The sequence below is a fragment of the Cibotium barometz genome, chromosome 19 (assembly GCF_041138505.1).
Source record: "Cibotium barometz isolate CiBa-2024 chromosome 19, ASM4113850v1, whole genome shotgun sequence".
Taxonomy (NCBI): Eukaryota; Viridiplantae; Streptophyta; class Polypodiopsida; order Cyatheales; family Cibotiaceae; genus Cibotium; species Cibotium barometz.
The window spans coordinates 15708657-15729701 of NC_141064.1; the positions used below are offsets into that span (position 1 = coordinate 15708657).

The window sequence follows — 21045 nt, forward strand, 5'->3', positions numbered from 1 at the left end:
TTAAGGAGCAAGAACTTCACTACGATTGCAGGACAGCTCTACAAAAGAGGCATAGACTGGATCCTATGCAGGTGTATCCTGGACCATGAGCAGCAAAAGCAGTATTAAGAGAAGCACACTGTGGCATTATAAAGGGACACATGGGTGGAGAAATCATAGCCTGGAAAAGTTTACAAGCAGGCCTATGGTGGCCAACAGTCATGAGGGATGCCAACACCGAATCAAAGCAATGTGATGTCTATCAATAGATGGGTCACCCGGTGATTCTAATGGATTGCCCATCTCACCCACACTGTTGCTGTTTCCATTCATGAAGTGGGGATTGGATTTTGTTGGACCAATCAAGCCGTCCACAAAAGGCAGCAAAAGTGTGAATACATCATTGTGGCAAACTGATTATTTCACCAAATGGCCAAAAGCTAAAAGCACTAAAGAGAAATTCTGCAGAAGAGGTTATGAAGTTCCTCTTTCAAAGATATTATTGCTATGCATGGATTGTCGTCGCTGGAAATAGTTAGTGACCAGGGCACCCATTTCATGAACAAGGTGATGAAAGGATTGATGGAAAAGTACCTAATCAATCACAAGAAGTCCTCAACCTATTACCCACAGTGCAACGGCCAGGCGGAATCTTCCAACACACGATTCTGACCAAAATCGTGAAGAAGATTATAAATGCCAACAAAAATGATTGGGACTAGAAGCTAGATGCAACCCTATGGGCATTCCATATATCTTACAAAGTCTCAATGGGGCAAACACCAAACTAGTCTATGGGCTGGAGGCCCTATGGGCATTCCACACATCATACAAAGTCTCAATGGGGAAAACACCATTCAAACTAGTCTATGGGCTAGAGGCAGTAATGCCCATAGAATTTATGGTGCCCAGTTTGAGAGTGGCAAATCTACCAATGGAAGAATCCCAGGAGCTCCTAGCCTTAGAAGAATAAAGATAAGTTAGCTCTCTATAGGCAGAGATAGTGCAGCGGAGAAGAAAAGCTTAGATTGACAGGCATTTTAAACGTAAAATTTTCAAGCAAGGAGACCTGGTGTTGGGAGAAAAGATCAATTGGGCTGTCATCTACAATAAGAATTTGGCAAAGAGAGCAACCACATTGGCCAAGGAGAAACAGTCAATTGTGGTGCATGCACACCTAATAACCATTGCACACGCCACCAGGTTTGTGGATCTCAAGTCCACATAATCCTATGCGGAACGATGACACCGTGAAGCTAGAGGATCCTTGAAGCCCACCAAAGTGACCTTTAGCTAGTTTGAAGATGATATGGATGATGAAGAAGAGTGGCTAAAAATCGCCCAGAAGGACAACAAAAGAGAAAGCTCATAGTAGATGAAGAGCTGTTGCATGACCCAAACGTGATAAAGCAGCAGAAAGCAGAAGAAGAAAGAAAAAGACAAATGGAAGAGAGACAAAATGTTATGGGAATATACTTTAAATACTCTTAAAAATATTATTCTACCCTCTTAGATAATTCGAGGAAGCTTGGATTATCTTTGCATCAAGCCAAATTATGTTAATATCATGGGTGATGCCATTATAAATATTAATACATTTGGTGGATATTGACGTATGTTTGGGCCCTCCAATGTTTGTTTTAGTTGGTTTGTATGGAGGGGTGATTCCCAGGTTACTTACGCCTCACAAACATGTGTGAAGGTTATGGTTTGTATACTTATGGAATATTTGTTTCACCAATTTATTGTTGGTTATTTTATAGATGAAGAGGATTCCGAAGATTAAGGAGGAATTGCACAAATTTATTGTTGGTTATTTTATAGATGAAGAGGATTCCGAAGATTAAGGAGGAATTGCACAAATTTATTACTTGGTACACCATTTTTATAAACAAGCTTTGTATATACATGTGCTAGCTTGTGCACATTTTGATTTATTTTGAAAGCCTTACTTTATCAAGCATAGACTTGATCTTTAATACTTTTTGTAAAAGCGTGATATGCTAGCCTCAATTTAAGGGCACTCTATTTTGAGCATAAGAGAGTGTCGTGCAAGAAAAACACCTTTTTGTATTTTTGGAGGCTATGGCCTAATTTGGAATAAAGTATCTCGTAAATATTTATGTGTGGGGAATAGGCCACATACATGAGGGGGGATGATTGCACCCAATCTTGGAGTCATTCTTTGTGAGCTAAGTATTTTTATTTGTTTTCTCTCAATTGTTAAATATGTTAAGCATGTGATATTTGATGAGTTAAATCAATTCTTGCAAAGTTTCTTTAAGACTTTATTTTCCTAGAAAATTAGATCTATGACAGTGGTATCAGATCTAGATCTAGGAAGATGGAGACAAGAATTGAAAGCTTAAAATCTTGATTCAAAGGTTTTTGAAGAGTTGCACTCTATTATCCAAGGGGCATAGAACAAAGGATAAAGGGGGTGGCAAACCACTCTTCAGAAAACCATAAAACCACCTTCTTCTTGAAAAGTGATTTTCCGCAAGCCAAATCCTCTCAATGATCCAACCATATGGATTGAATGAGCTTTTGAAGGAGTTTTAAGCCAAATAATCCAATTACTAAATCATTGTAACAGAAGAGGAAACCTAGAATGGATGGTGCATGAGCTTCCATAAATCAATTTGTGGAGAAAACTACTTCTACAAGTTTTTATTTTATTTTTGGAATTAAAAAGAGAAGAATTAGAGAAATTTCTTAAAGTCTTCCTTTATCTCTTCTCTAGACGGGCATCGAAGGCGCAAGTAGACATAATTCTCTCTCTCTCTCTCTCTCTCTCTCTCTCTCTCTCTCTCTCTCTCTCTCTCTCTCTCTCTCTCTCTCTCTCTCTCTCTCTCCCTGTTAGAGCACAATCAGTGGCTTTTTTTTTCTCTCCGTGTGTTGAAGCGTGCTAGCGGGTTTCTACAAAGCTATGTTTTTCAAAGCTTAATAAGCTTTGCAAAGAAAATCTTATAATTATAAGCTTTATAATAAGTTTACTATTATAAAGCTTATATAAGCTTTAAAAGCTTATTTTTAAAAGATTTCCCAAGGGGTTTAAGAGGAGAGGGAGCTCAACAAAAGTAAAAATCCAAAAAATTCAAAAAAAAAAGATCTGTAGAAAATTTCAGAAAAGATTCTGACTCTTTTTCTGAAAAATTGAAAGCCTCATGCAATAAAATTTTCAGCATCAAAGACATATCGGCAAATTCTTGGAGGACGGTATCTAAGCCACCTATTGGACAATGAATTCAACAATTCTAGAGGTAAATCTTATGTCTTCATTTATTTGCATTTGCATTATTAAATTGTATTGTCTTTATCTATTTAATTGCAATGGATACTTTACCTGCACCACCCACTGTGCAAGAACAAATCTGAGCACTTCAAGAGCAAATTTCCAGTGAGCGAGAACTACGACGCAAATTAGAGCGTCAAGTGAAGCGTTCCAAACACAAACGCGATTCTTCCAACTTCTCTAACTCACACGAGGAGGAAAGTTATCATGTTGGACGCACTATTAAAGCTTGAAATTCTCGGAAAGACTCACGGATCAGCTGAAAGGCATTCACTTTCCAAAATTATGATAGCAAGAAGGATGCACAAGTTCTTATTGCATGGATTAGCCAACTAGATAACTATTTCTCTACCAAAAAGTTCTCAAAAAAGGATAAAATTGAATGTGCTTGTGATCACTTGATCGAAAGTGCTGCCTTATGGTGGAACGTGATCAAACAAGGTGAACATAGACCTTCAACATGGAAAGAGTTCCAAAAACTATTAAAGAAGCATTTTCTACCATCTCAGTACAAGGCTAAATCACATCAACAATGGGATACTCTACACCAGATTGAGAAAGATAATGTCCAAGCTTATATTGACAAATTTTGGGATATTCTTTTACAAGTTCAAGTAATTGAAAAATTCAAGGAAAAAGAGCAACGTAGGAAATTCATTGCTGGACTTAAGTCTACCATTAGGTCTGACGTTAATATGTTTCATGTTAACAATCCTAAAATGGGATTGATCATGGTGATAGAAATGATTAAGCAACATAATTAAGGTGGATTAAACCACACTAAAAACTCCATGACTAGAGAGAGAGAGAGAGAGATTGCACACTCAACAATAGCTCTATTACATATCTCAAGTGAACCATACAATGATATAGGCCCTCTAGCCTTATCCCACTTTACACATCATCATCCATGTGGCAACTCCTTTTCTACTCTTTTGGTCAACACTCACACACCATGCAATATTTACATGTGGCATTCCTATCTTGCCACAATATCTTGCACCTTTAGGGTGCTTTCACACATACACATACACACAACGATTACATCTCTTAACACCTCCTCTTAATCGAGGTGTTCCACAACTCACCCATCATCCATCACCCATATCAATGTAGCATTGCACAAACGCAATCGCTACCTCTCAACACTCTCCCTCAACGATACATTGGAGTGTCCATCAACCAAACATGTGTGCCCGTGTCTACCATCTTAGACACCTAGTCCATTTTGAGCCGACTCGCTCACAGTGGAACCACTGAGTCCGATTTGAACATGGAAGTTCGGGTGGGAACCAACCCATGCGCATGCACCTTATACGTGCATCGCTCATGCACACATCACAACAACCATTTTGAGCTTCTCGGTGAGCTCGGGCATGGTTACCCTCATACCATGGATGATTACAAAATTTTTATTTTGAGCACGCATGCTCATGGACATTTGTCCATCATCATTTTTGGGTGAAACAAATAAAAAATTACAAAGCCTTTTTGGCCAAAGCCAGGCAGCGGACCCTTATGCGGATGAGTGATCTCCATACATGTATGCATAAAAATTTTTAAACCATGTTAACACCACCTAGTGGGGAACATATAAGGTGTGTGTGAATCAAAATCTAGGGGTTAAGGAACCTTAGAAAAGAAATCCGTTGCAGGTGTTAAGGGAATATACCCTTATTGCCAATAAGGGTTATATAAAAAAAAAACTTCTAAACGCGCGTTGAATGCGCTTGCTGTAGACGCCTGCTCTGCTGTGAACACCAACGATTCTGCTGCAGTCGTCAGGTTCCCTGGCACACAGAGAGTCGTCTTCTTCTCCTTCCTCTCGACTGATTCTGCACAGCAGCCAACTATGGCGGTCTTCCCAGCGTTGATGTTTGATGCTGCTTCCTGCGCTGGGCACCACTTTTCTTCTCTAGTCTTCGCCTTCACTTGACATACTTTTCTGTTTGCTGCTACTGCGCTTTCTAATTTGCAGCTTTCCTTGCTCTTGCGCTACTATCACTGCACAGCTTTTCTACGCCATAGCCAAAGCTTGCACCTTTATGTAGCTGTGATTCTCTCATATACTCTGAGAGATTCCATGCAGCACCCTCTTATGGCGGCTGCACCCATGGGTCTGTGCCTCTAGCGCAACTGTGTGTGATGAGCTCTGCTTGCACTCACACTTTGCTGCAGCTGCTTACATTCACTTTTGCTTCGCTTTGTAGCCTGGCTCTACACGGGGGCTGCTAACTTTGTTTTTACTTTGGTTGTGAGCAAGGTTCGCAAGACCTGCTCAACTGTTGATGATGGCTTGCTTCATGAGCCTACAACTGCTCGAACGCACTTTTGATGTGCTCCTTCTTCTCCAAATGCATTTACTTCTCGTTCGATCTGTTGTGAGCTTGCTTGCTCTTGCTGCCATTCATTTTCCTCTTCACACCTCCAAGTTGAGGTTTACAAGTGTGGCCATAAATATGGCTATTGTGAGCTCCTTGAGCTCTAAATTGCATGTCTTTTACCATAGCATGCTTCATGAATGAATCCTTCTTGATGCACAAATCTTTGCCTCTTCAACCTTTTTCATAAGATTTCATCATAGCCATTTACATGGCCATGTTGAGCTCACACATGAGCTCCATAACTGCTTGCCTCTTCCATCTTTGACAAGCAAGCTTTCCATGCGGCTTCTCTCACAAGGAAACCACTCCAAGGGTGCCTTCAACTAGATTTCTCACAAGAAACCTCTAGGTGCCAAACATGTGAAAGCTATTAAGTGATTCCACCATTGTTGCCCATCTTCCATGAGCAACTTTGTGAGCCATGCCCTTATAACATGCTCTAACATGAGCTGCAAATCAGCCCATTATAGCTTGCCACCAAGTTGAAAAGCTTGCACCTCTTACACTCTTTGCTGCCCAAATGCAAAGAACCATGGGATCTTCTCATCCCACAAATCAGCAACCCTTCTTCCATGTTCAATAACAAAAACTTGAGGCAAAATCACAGTTTTACCTTCACAAAGCTTTGTTGGCAGCTTCTTGATGATGACATAAATCTCCGTCTCCAACTCCATTTGCATCTTCCCTTGATGCAAATCTTCTCTTTGTTGCAAAACTCCATTTGCAACTCTCTTGGGTAGCTTCTTTGATTTTTGATAAAGACTCCATAGTCTTCATAATGCTGAAATCTTGATTTTCAGCTTCATAGGCAGCTTTGAACTCCTCTCTCAAATGTAAATAGAGAACAATAATAGAGTGTGCATAATTTTTTTATTATAAAATGAACCATAATAACATGCTTAATCAAACAAACACACAAACAAGCTAATATACATAATAATCACCATAACCAAGAGCCCACCCAAGCTCTGATAACATGTTAACAATCCTAAAATGGGATTGATCATGGTGATAGAAATGATTAAGCAACATTAAGGTGGATTAAACCACACTAAAAACTCCATGACTAGAGAGAGAGAGAGAGAGATTGCACATTCAACAATAGCTCTATTGCATATCTCAAGTGAACCATACAATGATATAGGCCCTCTAGCCTTATCCCACTTTACACATCATCATCCATGTGGCAACTCCTTTTCCACTCTTTTGGTCAACACTCACACACCATGCAATATTTACATGTGGCATTCCTATCTTGCCACAATATCTTGCACCTTTAGGGTGCTTTCACACATACACATACACACAACGATTACATCTCTTAACATTTCATCCACATGGCCTTAGTTCTGCTATGGACCTCGCTTTAAATTCATAACGTAAAACATCTATATCTACAGATTTCAGGATGCAGGATAAATCCTTTACAAATTCTACTAAATCTTCTTTCCCTTCCAGTAGTTTTGATAAATCCAAGATGTAAAACGGTAAAGAGGTGATTAAAGGAGATGCTCGGAAGGATAACAACAACAAACCCTCAAATGGTCAACCAAAGAATCGAATCTTGAGATGTTACAAATGTCGCAAGGAAGGACACCTCGCGCGCAAGACTGTCCTGACAAAAAGAAGAATTCTGCATCGATGGCTCGACTCAACTTTATTGAAGAAGATGACGATGATTCTTTCAAGCAAGAGGGTAACTCTGATCCCAACTATTCTAATGAAGGTAAGTTTTCAATTCATGCTTTATTGAGAATTCAAGGGAAAATAAAAAGAAAATCAATTTCTATATTGCATGATGATGGTAGCTCTCATGATGATGGTAGCTCTCATGATTTCATTTCTGGAAAAGCATTGAAAGCACTTAACCTAGATGCATCGTACTCTAGTTACAAAGTAAAAGCTGCATTTCAAGGTACTAAATACAATTGCACAAAAGAGGTTAAGGATTTAGAATTACAAATGGGTTCACTAAAAGAAAAGAGAACATTTTTAGTAGCTCCTTTGCAAGGTGTGGATGTCAACTTAGGTATGCCATGGAGACATGAGCATAATCCCCAGATTGACTATGAAACTCATACCATGTGGTTAATAAAAGGTGACCAAGAAATTTGTCTTTAATGTCAGACCAAAGGTGAATCGGGTCCATTTTTTACTCATACTCAAGTAAAAAGAGCTATACGAAAAAAGGAGAAGATATTTTTTATTTTTGTCAACCAGCTTACTGCTCAAGATGATTCCAAATCAAATCTCTCATGGCCCTTTCATCTCTAAGTTCTCTAATTGCTTCATAGATGATTTACCACTTGGTTTACCCAAGCCTCGTCCAAAAGACCATAGAATTGAGACATGTAAATCTCCTTATATAGTCAACATGCTTGAGCAAAAGGAAATTCAAAGGCAAGTTGAAGAACAGAGAAAGAATTATTAGACCTAGCAGTTCTCCATTTAGTGCTCAAGTTCTTCTCGTTAAAAAGAAGAATGGAACATCTTGACTATGTATCGATTGTCGTGCACTAAAAAAGATTACTGTCAAGAATCGATATCGGAACCTCGAGTGGATGACTTGCTAGATGAGCTTAAGGGAGCCCAAGTCTTTAGCAAGTTTGACCTAACGTCTGGTTATCATCAAATTCGAATGGACGAAGGAGATATCTTCAAGGCTACCTTTTCAGAACCCAAAACTGGTTATTTTATGAGTTTTTAGTTATGCCATTTGGTTTGACTAATGCTCCAGCTACTTCAACAAAATGATGGAATAGAATATTCTTAAAATATCAAAATTTTGTTGTAGTGTTTTTCAATGATATCTTAGTTTTCAATCGTCAAGAGCATGAACAACATTTCAAAAAAGTGTTCTCACTTTTTCAAGAGAATCAGATTTATGTTAATTTTGAAAAGAGTAAATTCTTTCAAGAAGAAATTGAATATCTAAGACACATTATTTCTGCTGATGGTATTTGACTAGACCCCAAAAAGATCAAAAGCATTGCTAATTGGCCTAGACTATGTGATATTCACGAACTCCAATCTTTTCGTGGATTATGTAGCTACTACATGAGGTTCGTTAGAAATTTTGCATACATTGCACATCCTTTGACTAAACTTCTTTTAAGAATACTAGAAATTTTGATTAGACTAGTAGACAGGATCAATCCTTCCTTGAACTTAAGAAAGCATTAACTCATGCACCAGTTCTTACACTACCAAATTTTCAACGACCATTCTTTGTTGTAGTTAACTGATATACAAGTGGGCAAGGCTTTGGTTCTGTTCTTATGCAAGATGGATATCCCATTGTCTATGAAAGTCGTAAGCTTAAACCAACAGAAAGAAATTATAGTACATATGACAAAGAATTAGTTGCGGTTGTTCATGCTTTAAGACTTTGGAAACATTATTTAATGGGATCTGAATTCTTAATTAAGACAAACCACCAAAGCATTCGTCATTTGTTGACCCAACCATTGATCTCTGATCAACATATTAAATAGGCTTCATTTATCCAAAGTTTTCAACCCATGATTCAATATGAACTAGACAAAGAAAATATTATAGCAGATGCTTTAAGTAGACGTTCTAGTATTCACAACATTTTTGTTATTTAAAGTGAACCATTGAGTTCTATGAGCCAAAATCATCCTCGTGAAGATGCAAGATGGGTGCCTTAGAAATATTTTCATGCTTTCCCTCAGATCCTCCATTCTTTTCAACAAATCGACAATTGAGGGCAATTGCAAACTCAAGCAAGAGGGGATGTTTTATGGGAATATATTTTAAGCCCTCTTAAAAATATACTTTAAGCCCTCTTAAAAATATTATTCTACCCTCTTAGATAATTCGAGGATGCTTGGATTATCTTTGCGTTAAGCCAAATTATGTTAATATCATGGATTATACCATTATAAATATAAATACGTTTGGTGGATATTAACATGTGTTTGGGGCCTCCAATGTTAGTTTCAATTGGTTTGGGGTGATTCCCGGGTTACTTACGCTTGGCAAACATGTGTGTGATTATGGTTTGTATACTTATGGAATATTTGTTTCATCAATTTATTGTTAGTTATTTTATAGGTGAAGAGGATTCTGAAGATTGAGAAGGAATTGCACAAATTTATTACTTGGTACACCATTTTTGTAAGCAAGCTTTGTATATACATGTTCTGGCTTGTACACATTTTGATTTATTTGGAAAGTCTTAGTTTATCAAGCGTAGAATTTATCTTTAATAATTTTTCAAAATCGTGATATGCTTTAAACCCTAGCCTCAATTTATAGGCACTCTATTTTGAGCATAAGAGAGTGTCTTGCAAGAAAAATGCCTTTTTATATTTTTGGAGGCTATGGCCTAATTTGGAATAAATTATCTCGTAAATACTCGTGTGGGGAATAGACTAGATACTTGGAGTCGTGCTTTGTGAGCTAAGTATTTTTATTTGTTTTCTCTCAATTATTGAATATGTTGAGCATGTGGTATTTGATGAGTTAAATCAATCCTTGCAAAGTTTCTTTAAGACTCTATTTTCCTAGAAAATTAGCTCCGTGACACAGAAGCAGAAAAGAAGAAAAATCTGGAGAAAGAGAAAAGGAAAAAGGAGGAAGAAGGAAAGAGAAGGAAGGAGGAGGAAGAGAGAAAGAGGAAAGAAGAGGAACATCAGAAAAAGAGAGAAGAAGAAGTTCAAAAGGGGAAGTTGTTCGTAGGGGCGGAGCTATCCATACCACCGGAACTTCAGCCTTGGGTGGCAGCTTTGGCACAAAAGATGCAGGAAGGACCAAGCCACAGCCCCAAGCTATCCGGAGAATTGGAGGCACAACTCCCCACTGCACATGAATAAAGGTCTGATGACTGTGGCCCAAAACATTCTCTCTCATGCCCTCGCTTCCATGGAGGAATATGCATCAAAGGTCTGGAGCACCATCAATCAAATGTGTGCCTTGAATCAGTAATAATACGAGCTGCTCAAAAATGTTGCAGCTAAAGCCAGGGACTTGGAGAACAAAGCAAATGTAATGGCTCAGCATAACGTAGAAATGCTAAAAACAAGCTCGCTTTGGCGGAGAAGGCCTTAGTCGCAAAAGAAAGAGTTGAGTGAAGGGAAGATTAGAACCCTCACCAGCAAGAAAAACATGCTTCAAGCTCAGGTGGAAAGGCTGAGAGTAGAGTTAGCAGAAGCTCGAAAGCAAGCCAAGGTCTGGGGCGAAGGTAACGCCATCCAAGGGCTAAAAGAAGAAGTGTTGGAGAGCACAATAACGTTGGCAGTCACCCATACGGAGGTTCAAACCCTAAAGACCCAAGAAGAAAAAGAGATTTTATGCCTTTTGCTTGATTCTAAAGTGGCAATCATTAAAACAATGAAGGCCAGACTCAGAAAGGTCTGGGACCAAGCCCTGGAAGCCCTATTACAAATTCAGGAATAGATCACTTATAAGGCACAAAAGGTCATCCATGACCTAGATGAAGATGATGACATAGACAAAGAGCAGCAACAACAACAAAGAAGCAACAGCCTACAGAAGCAGGGGCCAAGGGTCCCCCCACCCAAGTACTTCCTGAAAGGATGTACTTGGGTGGGTCCAAGTAAGCAACATAGATGAAGACTAGAACTTGGTTATCTAGCCCTGAAGGACACTGCTTGAAAGGCATCTCACTGCGAGAAGGAGGCCAAAAAGCTAGCAGGAATTACACCAAGAATTGCAGGACGCCACACCCTCCCAAGAGTATGCGGAGATTTTGAGAGAAGCCTTTAAAGATAGAGACAAGCCAAGACATAGGCAGAAGAATACAAGAAAAATATCGAGAAAAGCACAAAGTTTGAAATGGACACAATCAATGAGATGAACGCACTAGAAATAGAGATGCAGCACTGTCTCAAAAATGAAGAACAACTAAGAAGAGAAAGGCCCGAGGATTGGCCAGAGTACAAAAGACATCACTCCTAAAGTAGATAGAGGAGGCATGTCCAGCAGTGAAAAGGGTACGGCAGACCCAGAAAACCAGACTATAGTGGAAGCTAGAGTTGCATGAAGCAAAAGAAGAGGCCGCCAAGCAATAAGCAGAACTTGTAGAGCGGTGAAGGCTGATGCTGAATTAGCCACGGACAACCCAAAAATGTTGCCGATCGGTGTGCCAAGGAAAAGAGCACGGAGAGCTGCTGGTTCAGGTCTAGAAGCTGCAAGATATCAACCAAGCTCTAAGCAAAGAAAATGAGCACTTGAAAGACAAACTATCCAACAGCTCAGCAGCCCCATGGGCCAGCACGGATAATCGATTCTTTGTAATGTTCTCAGAACTGTTGAAGGCTAACAGTTCTCAGAACTGTGGAAGGCTAACAAAGAGCTACCACCATACTTTCAGAATGGAGACAGAATAAGGTCCATATACTGACCAGGAAACCCCTTTCTCCGACGCATCCATGCTCTCAGTACTGGTTCTCTCAAACTTCGGAGGGAAGCAAGATGCTCCAACCAACTAGTGCTGATATTTGAAAATGGGGCACCGGAGATCCAGATGCGGAAAAGATACAAAGCCCACTTCTAAAACATTCGGCAAAATACGAAGAAGCCACACAAGTTGAGTGGAGGCCTATCTCAATGGCAGAAAAGGAAATTCTAAGGCAGATCTCACTTCGACCAGTGGTAAGAGTTTTTAACCTGTAGACTCCGCAAACTGACAACAAAGGTCTTGGGTGTACAGAACAGCAGGCAACAAAGCTGAAGAGGATGAAAAAATATGCCACTTACTCAAATAATATGTACATTCCGGACCGTACTCCTCCAGAGATGTTCATAAAGTTTAAATATAAATTTGTCAAGGGAATGGGTTCGGGAGCAGAAGCTCCAACACCGGGCGTGCCAGGTGTTACGCGCCCAGCAACTTAGTGGCGACAGAATGCTTAGTTGAACCACCTTCCATGTCATGAGCACCACCTCGGTACTGCATGTGCGAAGGTAGCGGGCTGTAACCACCAAAGTAGCCGTTATTACTAAGATCAAGAAGACTAAGCTTAAAAGGATGGCTGGTCACTACTGCAAGGTTCGTAGGATGCACGAGTTTGAAGGTTGCATGCTGCAACTAGCTCACATCTAGTAGTTGATAGCCAGTGATGTGAAGCCTAACATAGTTATATTTCTTAGAAAGTCGTAGCTTTGTGTCAAGCAGTTGCTCTGTAGTGAACTTGTACTGATTCTGGAAGTAATACAGTAAACAAAGAGCAATGTTGCTATTCATTATATATCCGTGTACTCTCTGCTATGTGTTGAATAAGAGTGTTGTGCCTCTATTTTAATAAACATGATGTGCACGTGAAAGAGAGTGAGAGAGTTATGTAGTGGAGTGAGACAAAGTGAGAGTGTGTGGAGTTCTAAAGTGGAGCGGTGTTCTGAGTGTCCCCATGACCACTCTAGAGTTGGTGTTCGAGTCTAGAGGCTCTGGTGGGTGGCTACATGTCTCCCCGGCATTGCCTGACTAGTCTCTTACTTCTTGCCATTTCGTTGAGAGGTAAATCGGTGAGAAACAGTTATCCTTATTATTAATTTCTACATTCTTGCTGGTAACATTTCTATAGTCTACACTGTCATTTTTTAAACACTTTGTAGGTTTCCTTCGTCATCAGTAATCTACTCACAATTATCTCGCTTGCATTCGATGGGCATTGACAGTACCTATAGGTAGTTGGAATATTTGTATTTTGTGTCAGAGATTGTTATTTGCATGCTAAAATGGTAGGCAGTCATGTATTTGTAATGCTTTGCTAAGGATAAGCTTAATGGGAACAACTACTTAGTTGTGGTCCTATATGATACATCATGTATTATTGGTTGCCAAAGGGCTTTGGAATGTTGTTATTGGCATTGAGCCATGCTATGTCTTACCAACACAAGATAGTAGAGGTACTTTGGATGGTGGTACTAGTTCAAATGTAACTATGGCATTTGCCTCCACACCTCCCACATTGGAACAAGCCACGTGGGATGGTGGCAAGGATGCACAAGCACATGCATTGGTGGCACTTTTGGTGAAAATGAGCATTATTCTTAATATTTGCTCATGTAAAATTACCAAGCAGGCTTAGGATACGCTTGTTGCACTTTATCAAGTGCGTACGAAGGCAGGATTGGCCTACTTACGTAAGCAGTTAGAGTCCGAATATATGAATGGGGGAGATTTAATGAATAAGTTTCTCACAAGAATTAAAGTTCTTTGGGAGAAGCTTTCATGTATTGATGAGACATGTCGAGAAAATTCATTGGTGTCTACTTTTCATAACTTTACTAAATTCATAGGGTTTGTATACACACTTCGGCTCATGATGAAGGGTAACCCCACAGTGCTCTTACAAGAAGAGCATTCTTGGCAAAACCAAACTAGTATGAGTGTGGGAGATCAAGCATCATTGCCAGTCCAAAAGGTAAATACAAAGCTTTTTCTCAAAGCGGCTACTATAAGCCAAAGGTAGAATCAACCCAGTCTTCTAGCAAGGATGCCAAGAAGGGGGGTGATAAGCCTAACAAGAAAGGCGAATTCAACTACTGTCGGAAGCTATGTCATTATATCAATGAATGCAAAAAAAAGGCTCGATAAAGAGAAGAAGAAAGTGTCATGCATGGCTACTGGTGCATCAACACCAAGTGTTGAAAAGAAGGAGCTACCGAACTAAGCACATGAGGGTTGGGAATTTATTGTGCACTGTAGTCATGGCCCTTCTATCCATGATGTATACATGTCAATGGTGGACAAATCATCATGCCTAGGATTTTGATAATGATGCTAGTAAGTACATTACTTCTCAGTGTCATTTGTTTTCCTCCCTTAAGTCTGCTCCTCAAGGAGGCACAACCACATGTGCAAACAACTCCTCATATCCAATGAAAAGAGTTGGTAAGGTTGTGCTCATTGTAAAGCAAAATGGTGGGACAATCATGCTCTCAGAAGTCTTGTTTGTTCCAAGCATTAAAAAGAACTTTTTGACAATCTCTGCTCTTTCTAGGACAAGCCTAGTGGTCAAGTTTGTTGATGACAAGTATGCAATTCATGACTGAAGTGATGGAAACATCACTATGATATTCGGTACTCTATGCCATGGGCTTTATAAGTTGGACAAGTACAAGAGAGAGTGACACATAATTCTTGTTCAATTACTTGAATTTTGACAATTTGTTGAGTCCTAAAAGACAAGAGATGGTGTCGGAGTTGCCAAAGCTTGAGGCTCCTCTCAAACATATATGTGGGGTGCATTTGGACAAAGATGCAACAAGCATCATTCCCAAAAGATGGATTAGTAAGGGATATCCACAAACTACAACTTATACATAGTGATGTATGTGGTTCTATGAGGATATCATCGATAGGGGAATATCTCTACTTTGTGACTTTTATTGATGATTACTTGAGGTACATACGAGTGTATCTAAAGTCAAAGGTTTTTACATGCTTTAGACACTTATCTCTATGGTTGAAAATGTGTTTGCATGTAAGTTGACACCCTTCGTACAGATCAAGGAGGTGAGTATATATCAAAGGAGTTTCATGCATTTATGGCTAAAGAGTACGATGTGTGGTCAGTGATGTACACCCTTTGTACAGATCAAGGAGGTGAGGATATAACAAAGGAGTTTCATGGATATATGGCTAAAGAGCACGATGTGTGGTCAATGATATACACAAGGGGCATTGTAAGTATGGTGTGTGTCTAGTGATGTGCTCCAATGATGTACATGTACAGGAGGTTCATGTCAGTACGGTGTGTGGCTAGTGATGTACATGAGGCGCATCTAAGTACAATGTGTGGCCAATGATGTACACGAGAGACATGTGAGTACGGTTTTTGGCCAATGATGAACATGAGGGACAAGTGAGGATGGTGTGTGGCCAATGATGTCCACAAGAGGCATGTGAGTATGGTGTGTGCATTGATGTACATGCTCGAGGTCGTTTACGTGGTTGTGTGCCATGCTAAGTTTTCTTTTGCGAACTTGGAGTGCTCATCTTCTTCTCTCACATCTTCACATGGAAAAAAGAAGACATAACTTAGGGTTATATGTACAAAGGCTTGCAAGAGAGAGAGAGAGAGAGAGAGAGAGAGAGAGAGAGAGAGAGAGAGAGTCATGGCTTACTTTATCCTTCTCCATTCAATGCCTATTACCTTTTGATTGCAAAGTAACATTGATTATTCACATTTGAGCCTATCATAGAAAGACCCTTCACTATCATGGCTTGTTGCATGTCTTTCTATGCATGAAGTACACTTTGAACATGATCTCGAGGAATTTTTGTATGTATGTTAAGACAACACGACTCTACAATACCACGATCGAATTTACGAGAAAAACATAGTTCTCTTAGACATCTTGGACATAGGATTATTTTCTCATATTGATTGAGAAAAGGTAGTTAGAAAACTCTCTTATTGCATACATGAAGATTCTATTAAGGTAAACTTCATGTTTTATCCACATACAAGCATCAGTAATGGTGAAGGGGATGACTCATACTTCATTCAAACTAAACCTTAAAAGGGGCAAGTTGCCTAAGCACATTCGCAAAATATAACATATACTCCAACTGATTTTCTGACGGACCTATCCTTGCTCAGGACATTTTGCATAAGAGAGAAACCCAAGACTAGGATGCCCTAACAAGATACATTAACTCATCCATTGTTGTCAGCAGGCCCTTGCCAGAGCACCACGCTGCTCCAGAATGAGCCACTCCCTCCATGCTGCTCCAAAAGGGGGAGTGAGACACCCTACCATGGTTTTTCTTTTGTGCAATGTCGATCACCACCATCCTTTGAGCAGTACTCATAACCATGACTTGCTAGAAACTGCAAAATCTCTTCACTCGTTGAATTGCTCTCTCGCAGCAGCTTTTCGTCTTCTTCATAGATAATGTATGGAGCCTCATGAGAAGGCCTTGACAACAATTTTGATGCCCCTTTCAAAACATGATATTCCCATCCTTGCACATCAATTTTCAACAACAATACAGGTCTGGAAGGTGGAAGCAATGAGTCCAAGGTAACAGCTCTTATCATAATGGGAACTACTTCATTTGATTTGAATGCTAATTTCGCCCCCGTGGCTGACACGGCACTGTTGTCTAGACGACCAACAACCTGCTTCAAAAGAGATTGTTGTTGATTAAATTTGGGATGTAGAAGCAATAGATTTCCAATCTTAAACAAGCCCAGAACTCATTTCATATGACAAAGCATGGAGTGAGCACTTCTAGCTTCACCTCACTTGTGGACACACAAACAAGAAGATGACCCTAAGTAACATTCTCACCTTCATTCTGACACTCTGGGGGAGGGGTAAAAAAATATATAATGACCACAACTCACACTCACAAACATGATCTTTTTTACACACAATACAGAATGCTCAAATTTACACAAGAGAGTACATGAACAGATCACTTTACTAGGGTTACAGTGGATGGTGGCATCCCTTGCTATATCCTGGCCCCTCCTTGGAACTAAACTGTAAAGAATGGTGACAATGAAGAAAAGAATGATATAGAAAGAGCAAATTGCTGAACGACTGTAGTTGAGAGTATGAAGTGGACAGGTCCCCTTCATGTAGGCCCCAATCTGACAGAATGGTGACATTGGTGAACAACATAAAAAGAGAAAATTACTGAATGACTGTTGATGTACAGTCAGAGAACAAAGAAACACAACCAACCTAAATTTCATTCATTTTGGGAAGCCTAAGTACCTAAAACAGGGCACCCACAAGCAGCAAAGGCCAGGCCAGATGTGGCAGCCGAAAAACATTGAGTGGGCTGGTTACTGCAAGCCAACAAAGGAGCACCAACATGGTTCTAAGTTTGAATCAAAATCAGATAACTGTTGTAGATGCCTAACACATCCCCTACACCTTGGGATCCTTCCACCCCCTGGGACTCCCGGTGGCAGATGATCAGCAGCCTCAATGCATAGGGATAAATTTTGGGGAGACAAAAGAGGGTATTTCCACAACCTGATGCAGACCGTCAACACCAACTGTTATTCTATGCACGAGCATAGAGCAGCTTTTACACAATTGGAGCATGGGTCCATTTTTGAACTCAGATGTGATTAGAGAGTGATACAGTTTCCTCTGTAGCTCTTTCCCCCTCTCCACAGAAATGTAGTCTCTCTTTATTCACAAAAAAACCCCCACCATCTCAAAAAAACAGAGCAAGAAGGAAAGAGCAAAAGTCCAAAACTTAAATGAATATACAAAATAAAGAAACTAAAGGCTTCAAAAGAAAGCTAGAAGGAAAAATTAAAACAACTGCATACCTTATGCATGGTGATGTGACCGGGAGCATCTGAGACTGCTAAATGGTGCAACTGCACCAATGAGGAAACACGATTGAGATAAACACCATCACATAGCTTCTGGACATTCTCGACAACTGGCTCAAATGCAAGGACATTGTACCCCATGGCGGTAGCAGCAAAGGTAGCCATCCCAACATTCGCCCCAACATCAACAACTAAAGACCTTCCCTTATCAAAGCCACTTGCCTTTGACTTCTCAAGAATGCTCTGCACAGTTTCTGAAATGGTGGGCTTTTGGAAGAGCTTGCCCTTGAGAATGCGCTGAAAGTTCCGATTGGGTTTTTCTGGGGTGCCAAGGTCTGCAATTGAGATGAAAAATGGATGGTCCACTTTCTCAACCTTGTGGGCCACCACAGGACCGATTTGTGAGGATCCAATGCAGTCAAATTCAAGGGAAGTGGGAGACTTCTGCATGAGCCATTGCACGGTTTCTGACTGCACCGTTGTATTGGGTAAAGCAACCTCATGTGATCTGCACAAAGTGTATGACGTAGGGAACACCCCAAAACCAAATAGTACCAAGATAACAAGGATGGAACCTACACAGCAAGCAATACTCTTCCTGAGTTCATGTCGGACAAAACTGCTTTTTTCTCTCCTCCATGCTGGGGACTTTCCAAATGCCATTATATGCTATGCGTGTCCCATGCAGTGTCCTGCATCAAACTTTGCATCAAAACAAAAGAGTAATGATGAATAGTTTACATGAAAGCATGGTACGCACCATAGTTTTTCCATATGGGAACCATACGGCAAACGCATACGGGTATGGAAGTACGAAAAAAGTACGGTTCACACCCCCAATAAATTCCATACGTTGGATACCATACGGCACCCTAAATTTAAGGAAAAACATGCTACATATGACACGAAAAACCAAAGAAACTTGAAACTGCAAAGATTTTGGGATTAGAAAAAACATAAATGATGTAGAGCCATAATCCAAACTCGACTTTATATTACTGTAACTTGTTTACATCATACATGTATGATCAATGATGTATCATGTAACATGTTATATAAGTAGGGACTAGGTGTGGAGTGGGCAAATGCCAAAACCTGTCACTTGTAGGTTGTGCCATGTGGACAAACATGAGGAGGTCCAAGCCTAAAGAAGCTGAATAAAACATGAGTGGAAGCGAGCAAAAACATGGATGAATCATGATGGAGTGCTCACTGCTCAGTGGGCAAGCCGCAAAACCTGTAGACTGACTCCTGAGCAGTGAGGAAAAACATAAGTAGGAAGTGGACAAAACATACGTAGAGAGTGGAAGAATACTAAGTAACCCTAAGTCTCATCAAAGCTTCCCTCATCCTCAGCATGATCAATGGGCTCCTCATCCTCATCTGCAAACTCCTCCTCCTCATCATCATCAAACTCATAAGTCATAGTAGCAACTGAGCATGATGTCCCAACATGGCTAGAGGATGGCTGGCCATCTGTAGAGGGTGGAGCAATCGAAAGAGGTTCCAAAGCCTCATCTGCCTCTTGCAATAGCCTCTTGCAAATCTTGCAAGGCAATCAAGCGCTCCTCATCTTTTTCTTTGTTAAGCATATCAATTACAAATGTGGACCCTGCTAGTGCCTAGAAAAGATGCAAAACATTTTCTTTTTTGGCTCAAGTATGAAAAGTTTTTCCATACGTGACCATATGCATATGGGTATGGAAGTATGGAATATTTTCCATACGCGTATAAAAAAAACTATGGTAAGCACCACCACACGAAGCCATTAGATGCTATGTACGTAGTTTACATGAAAGCATGGTAAGTATCACAACATGATGCCATTAGATTCTCTGTATGTAATTTACATGGCAAGGACAACATGATAGCTACATAGTTTACATGAAAGTATGGTAAGCACCACAACGTGATGCTATTAGATGCTACATATGTGGCTTACATGAATGTACGGTAAGCACAACAACATGGCTATATATGTAGTTTACATGAAAGTATGGTGAGCTATGCCATATTAAAGGCTATGTATTTCCCATGCAGGGTCCTGGATCAAGCTTTGTATCAAGACAACAGAGAAGCACTATCATGGATGACTAATAGAACCAAGACTTGATGGCAAGGAGGGGGGAAGCAAAAGCATCTGAACCGAGGAGATAACATGCATTTATTACACTGCATAGTACCACATCTTTAGTGGCATTTCATGAATGTATGTATGTAAAAGTGCATGCATGTATGTATGTAAAAGTGCATGCATGCATGTTTATACATACGAAGTAAGTATGCACATACGCATATATGCACATACATACACGCGTGCATACATATGTATGAATGTATGTATACATGAAAATCCAGTAACACATGCCGCTGGGCTACAAGCTCCGTGTAATATACATACATGCTTACCATCATTCATACATGAAAATCCAGTAAGAGTGTGATGCTATTCTGTGTAGTAAATGCATGTAATCTCCTTGGTTCAGAGGCCTGTCCATAACCGTCATGTCTTGCTGCCAATCGGCTATGTATGTATGTATTTATGTAAGCTATGGAAGAACTCTGTTCAATTAACGTAATGGCCAGAGAAAGTGGGAAGGATTTGCATGATACAAGACTAGGCATAGATTGGTTGAGCAAAGGAACACATGATTGTTTGTGAAGCAAAAAATCCTTACCGATATCACGCCCGGCAGAGCAGATCCGCCTCATTGGCACCACCATGCTTCACGACTGCGCATACATACCACCATAGCTCAGCTCTTAGCTTATATTTCCATACCACCATGACTGCGCACTCACTCTTCCCTCTTTCTCTCCACATTTTTTGGCCTACTTTCTATAAAAGGCAAGTCTTTGTCTCGTTTAAAGTGCTATCAAATTTCGATGGAGAAAACACACTTATCAAACATACCAAAACATTCGATTGAACACTTGGTTAGAGACACATTCCTACTTTCTATAAAAGGCAACTCTTAGTCTCGTTTAAAGTGCTAATCAAACATACCAAAACATTAGATTGAACACTTAGTTAGAGACATTCCTACATGCATCCATAAAGGAACATGCATTGGAATTTGTAAGTCCACAA

At 40.1% G+C, this 21045-nt stretch overlaps 1 protein-coding gene across 2 annotated transcripts; it reads right to left on the reverse strand.

Moving 5' to 3' along the window:
- Positions 1-16035: 16035 nt before the first annotated feature.
- On the reverse strand, positions 16036-20782 carry LOC147628264 (FkbM family methyltransferase). 2 transcript variants are annotated; one of them, XM_086813322.1, is made up of 3 exons: positions 20633-20782; positions 17949-18656; positions 16036-16775 (listed from the first exon to the last, which is right to left on the reverse strand). In XM_086813322.1, the coding sequence occupies exons 2-3, from the start codon at positions 18615-18617 to the stop codon at positions 16407-16409; spliced, it is 1038 nt and encodes a 345-aa protein (XP_086669448.1). In that variant the 5' UTR covers positions 18618-18656; positions 20633-20782; the 3' UTR covers positions 16036-16406. The 2 variants fall into 2 exon arrangements, with proteins under 2 accessions (XP_086669448.1, XP_086669449.1); XM_086813323.1 differs by having other exon boundaries at positions 17949-18646; positions 20633-20776.
- Positions 20783-21045: the final 263 nt, after the last annotated feature.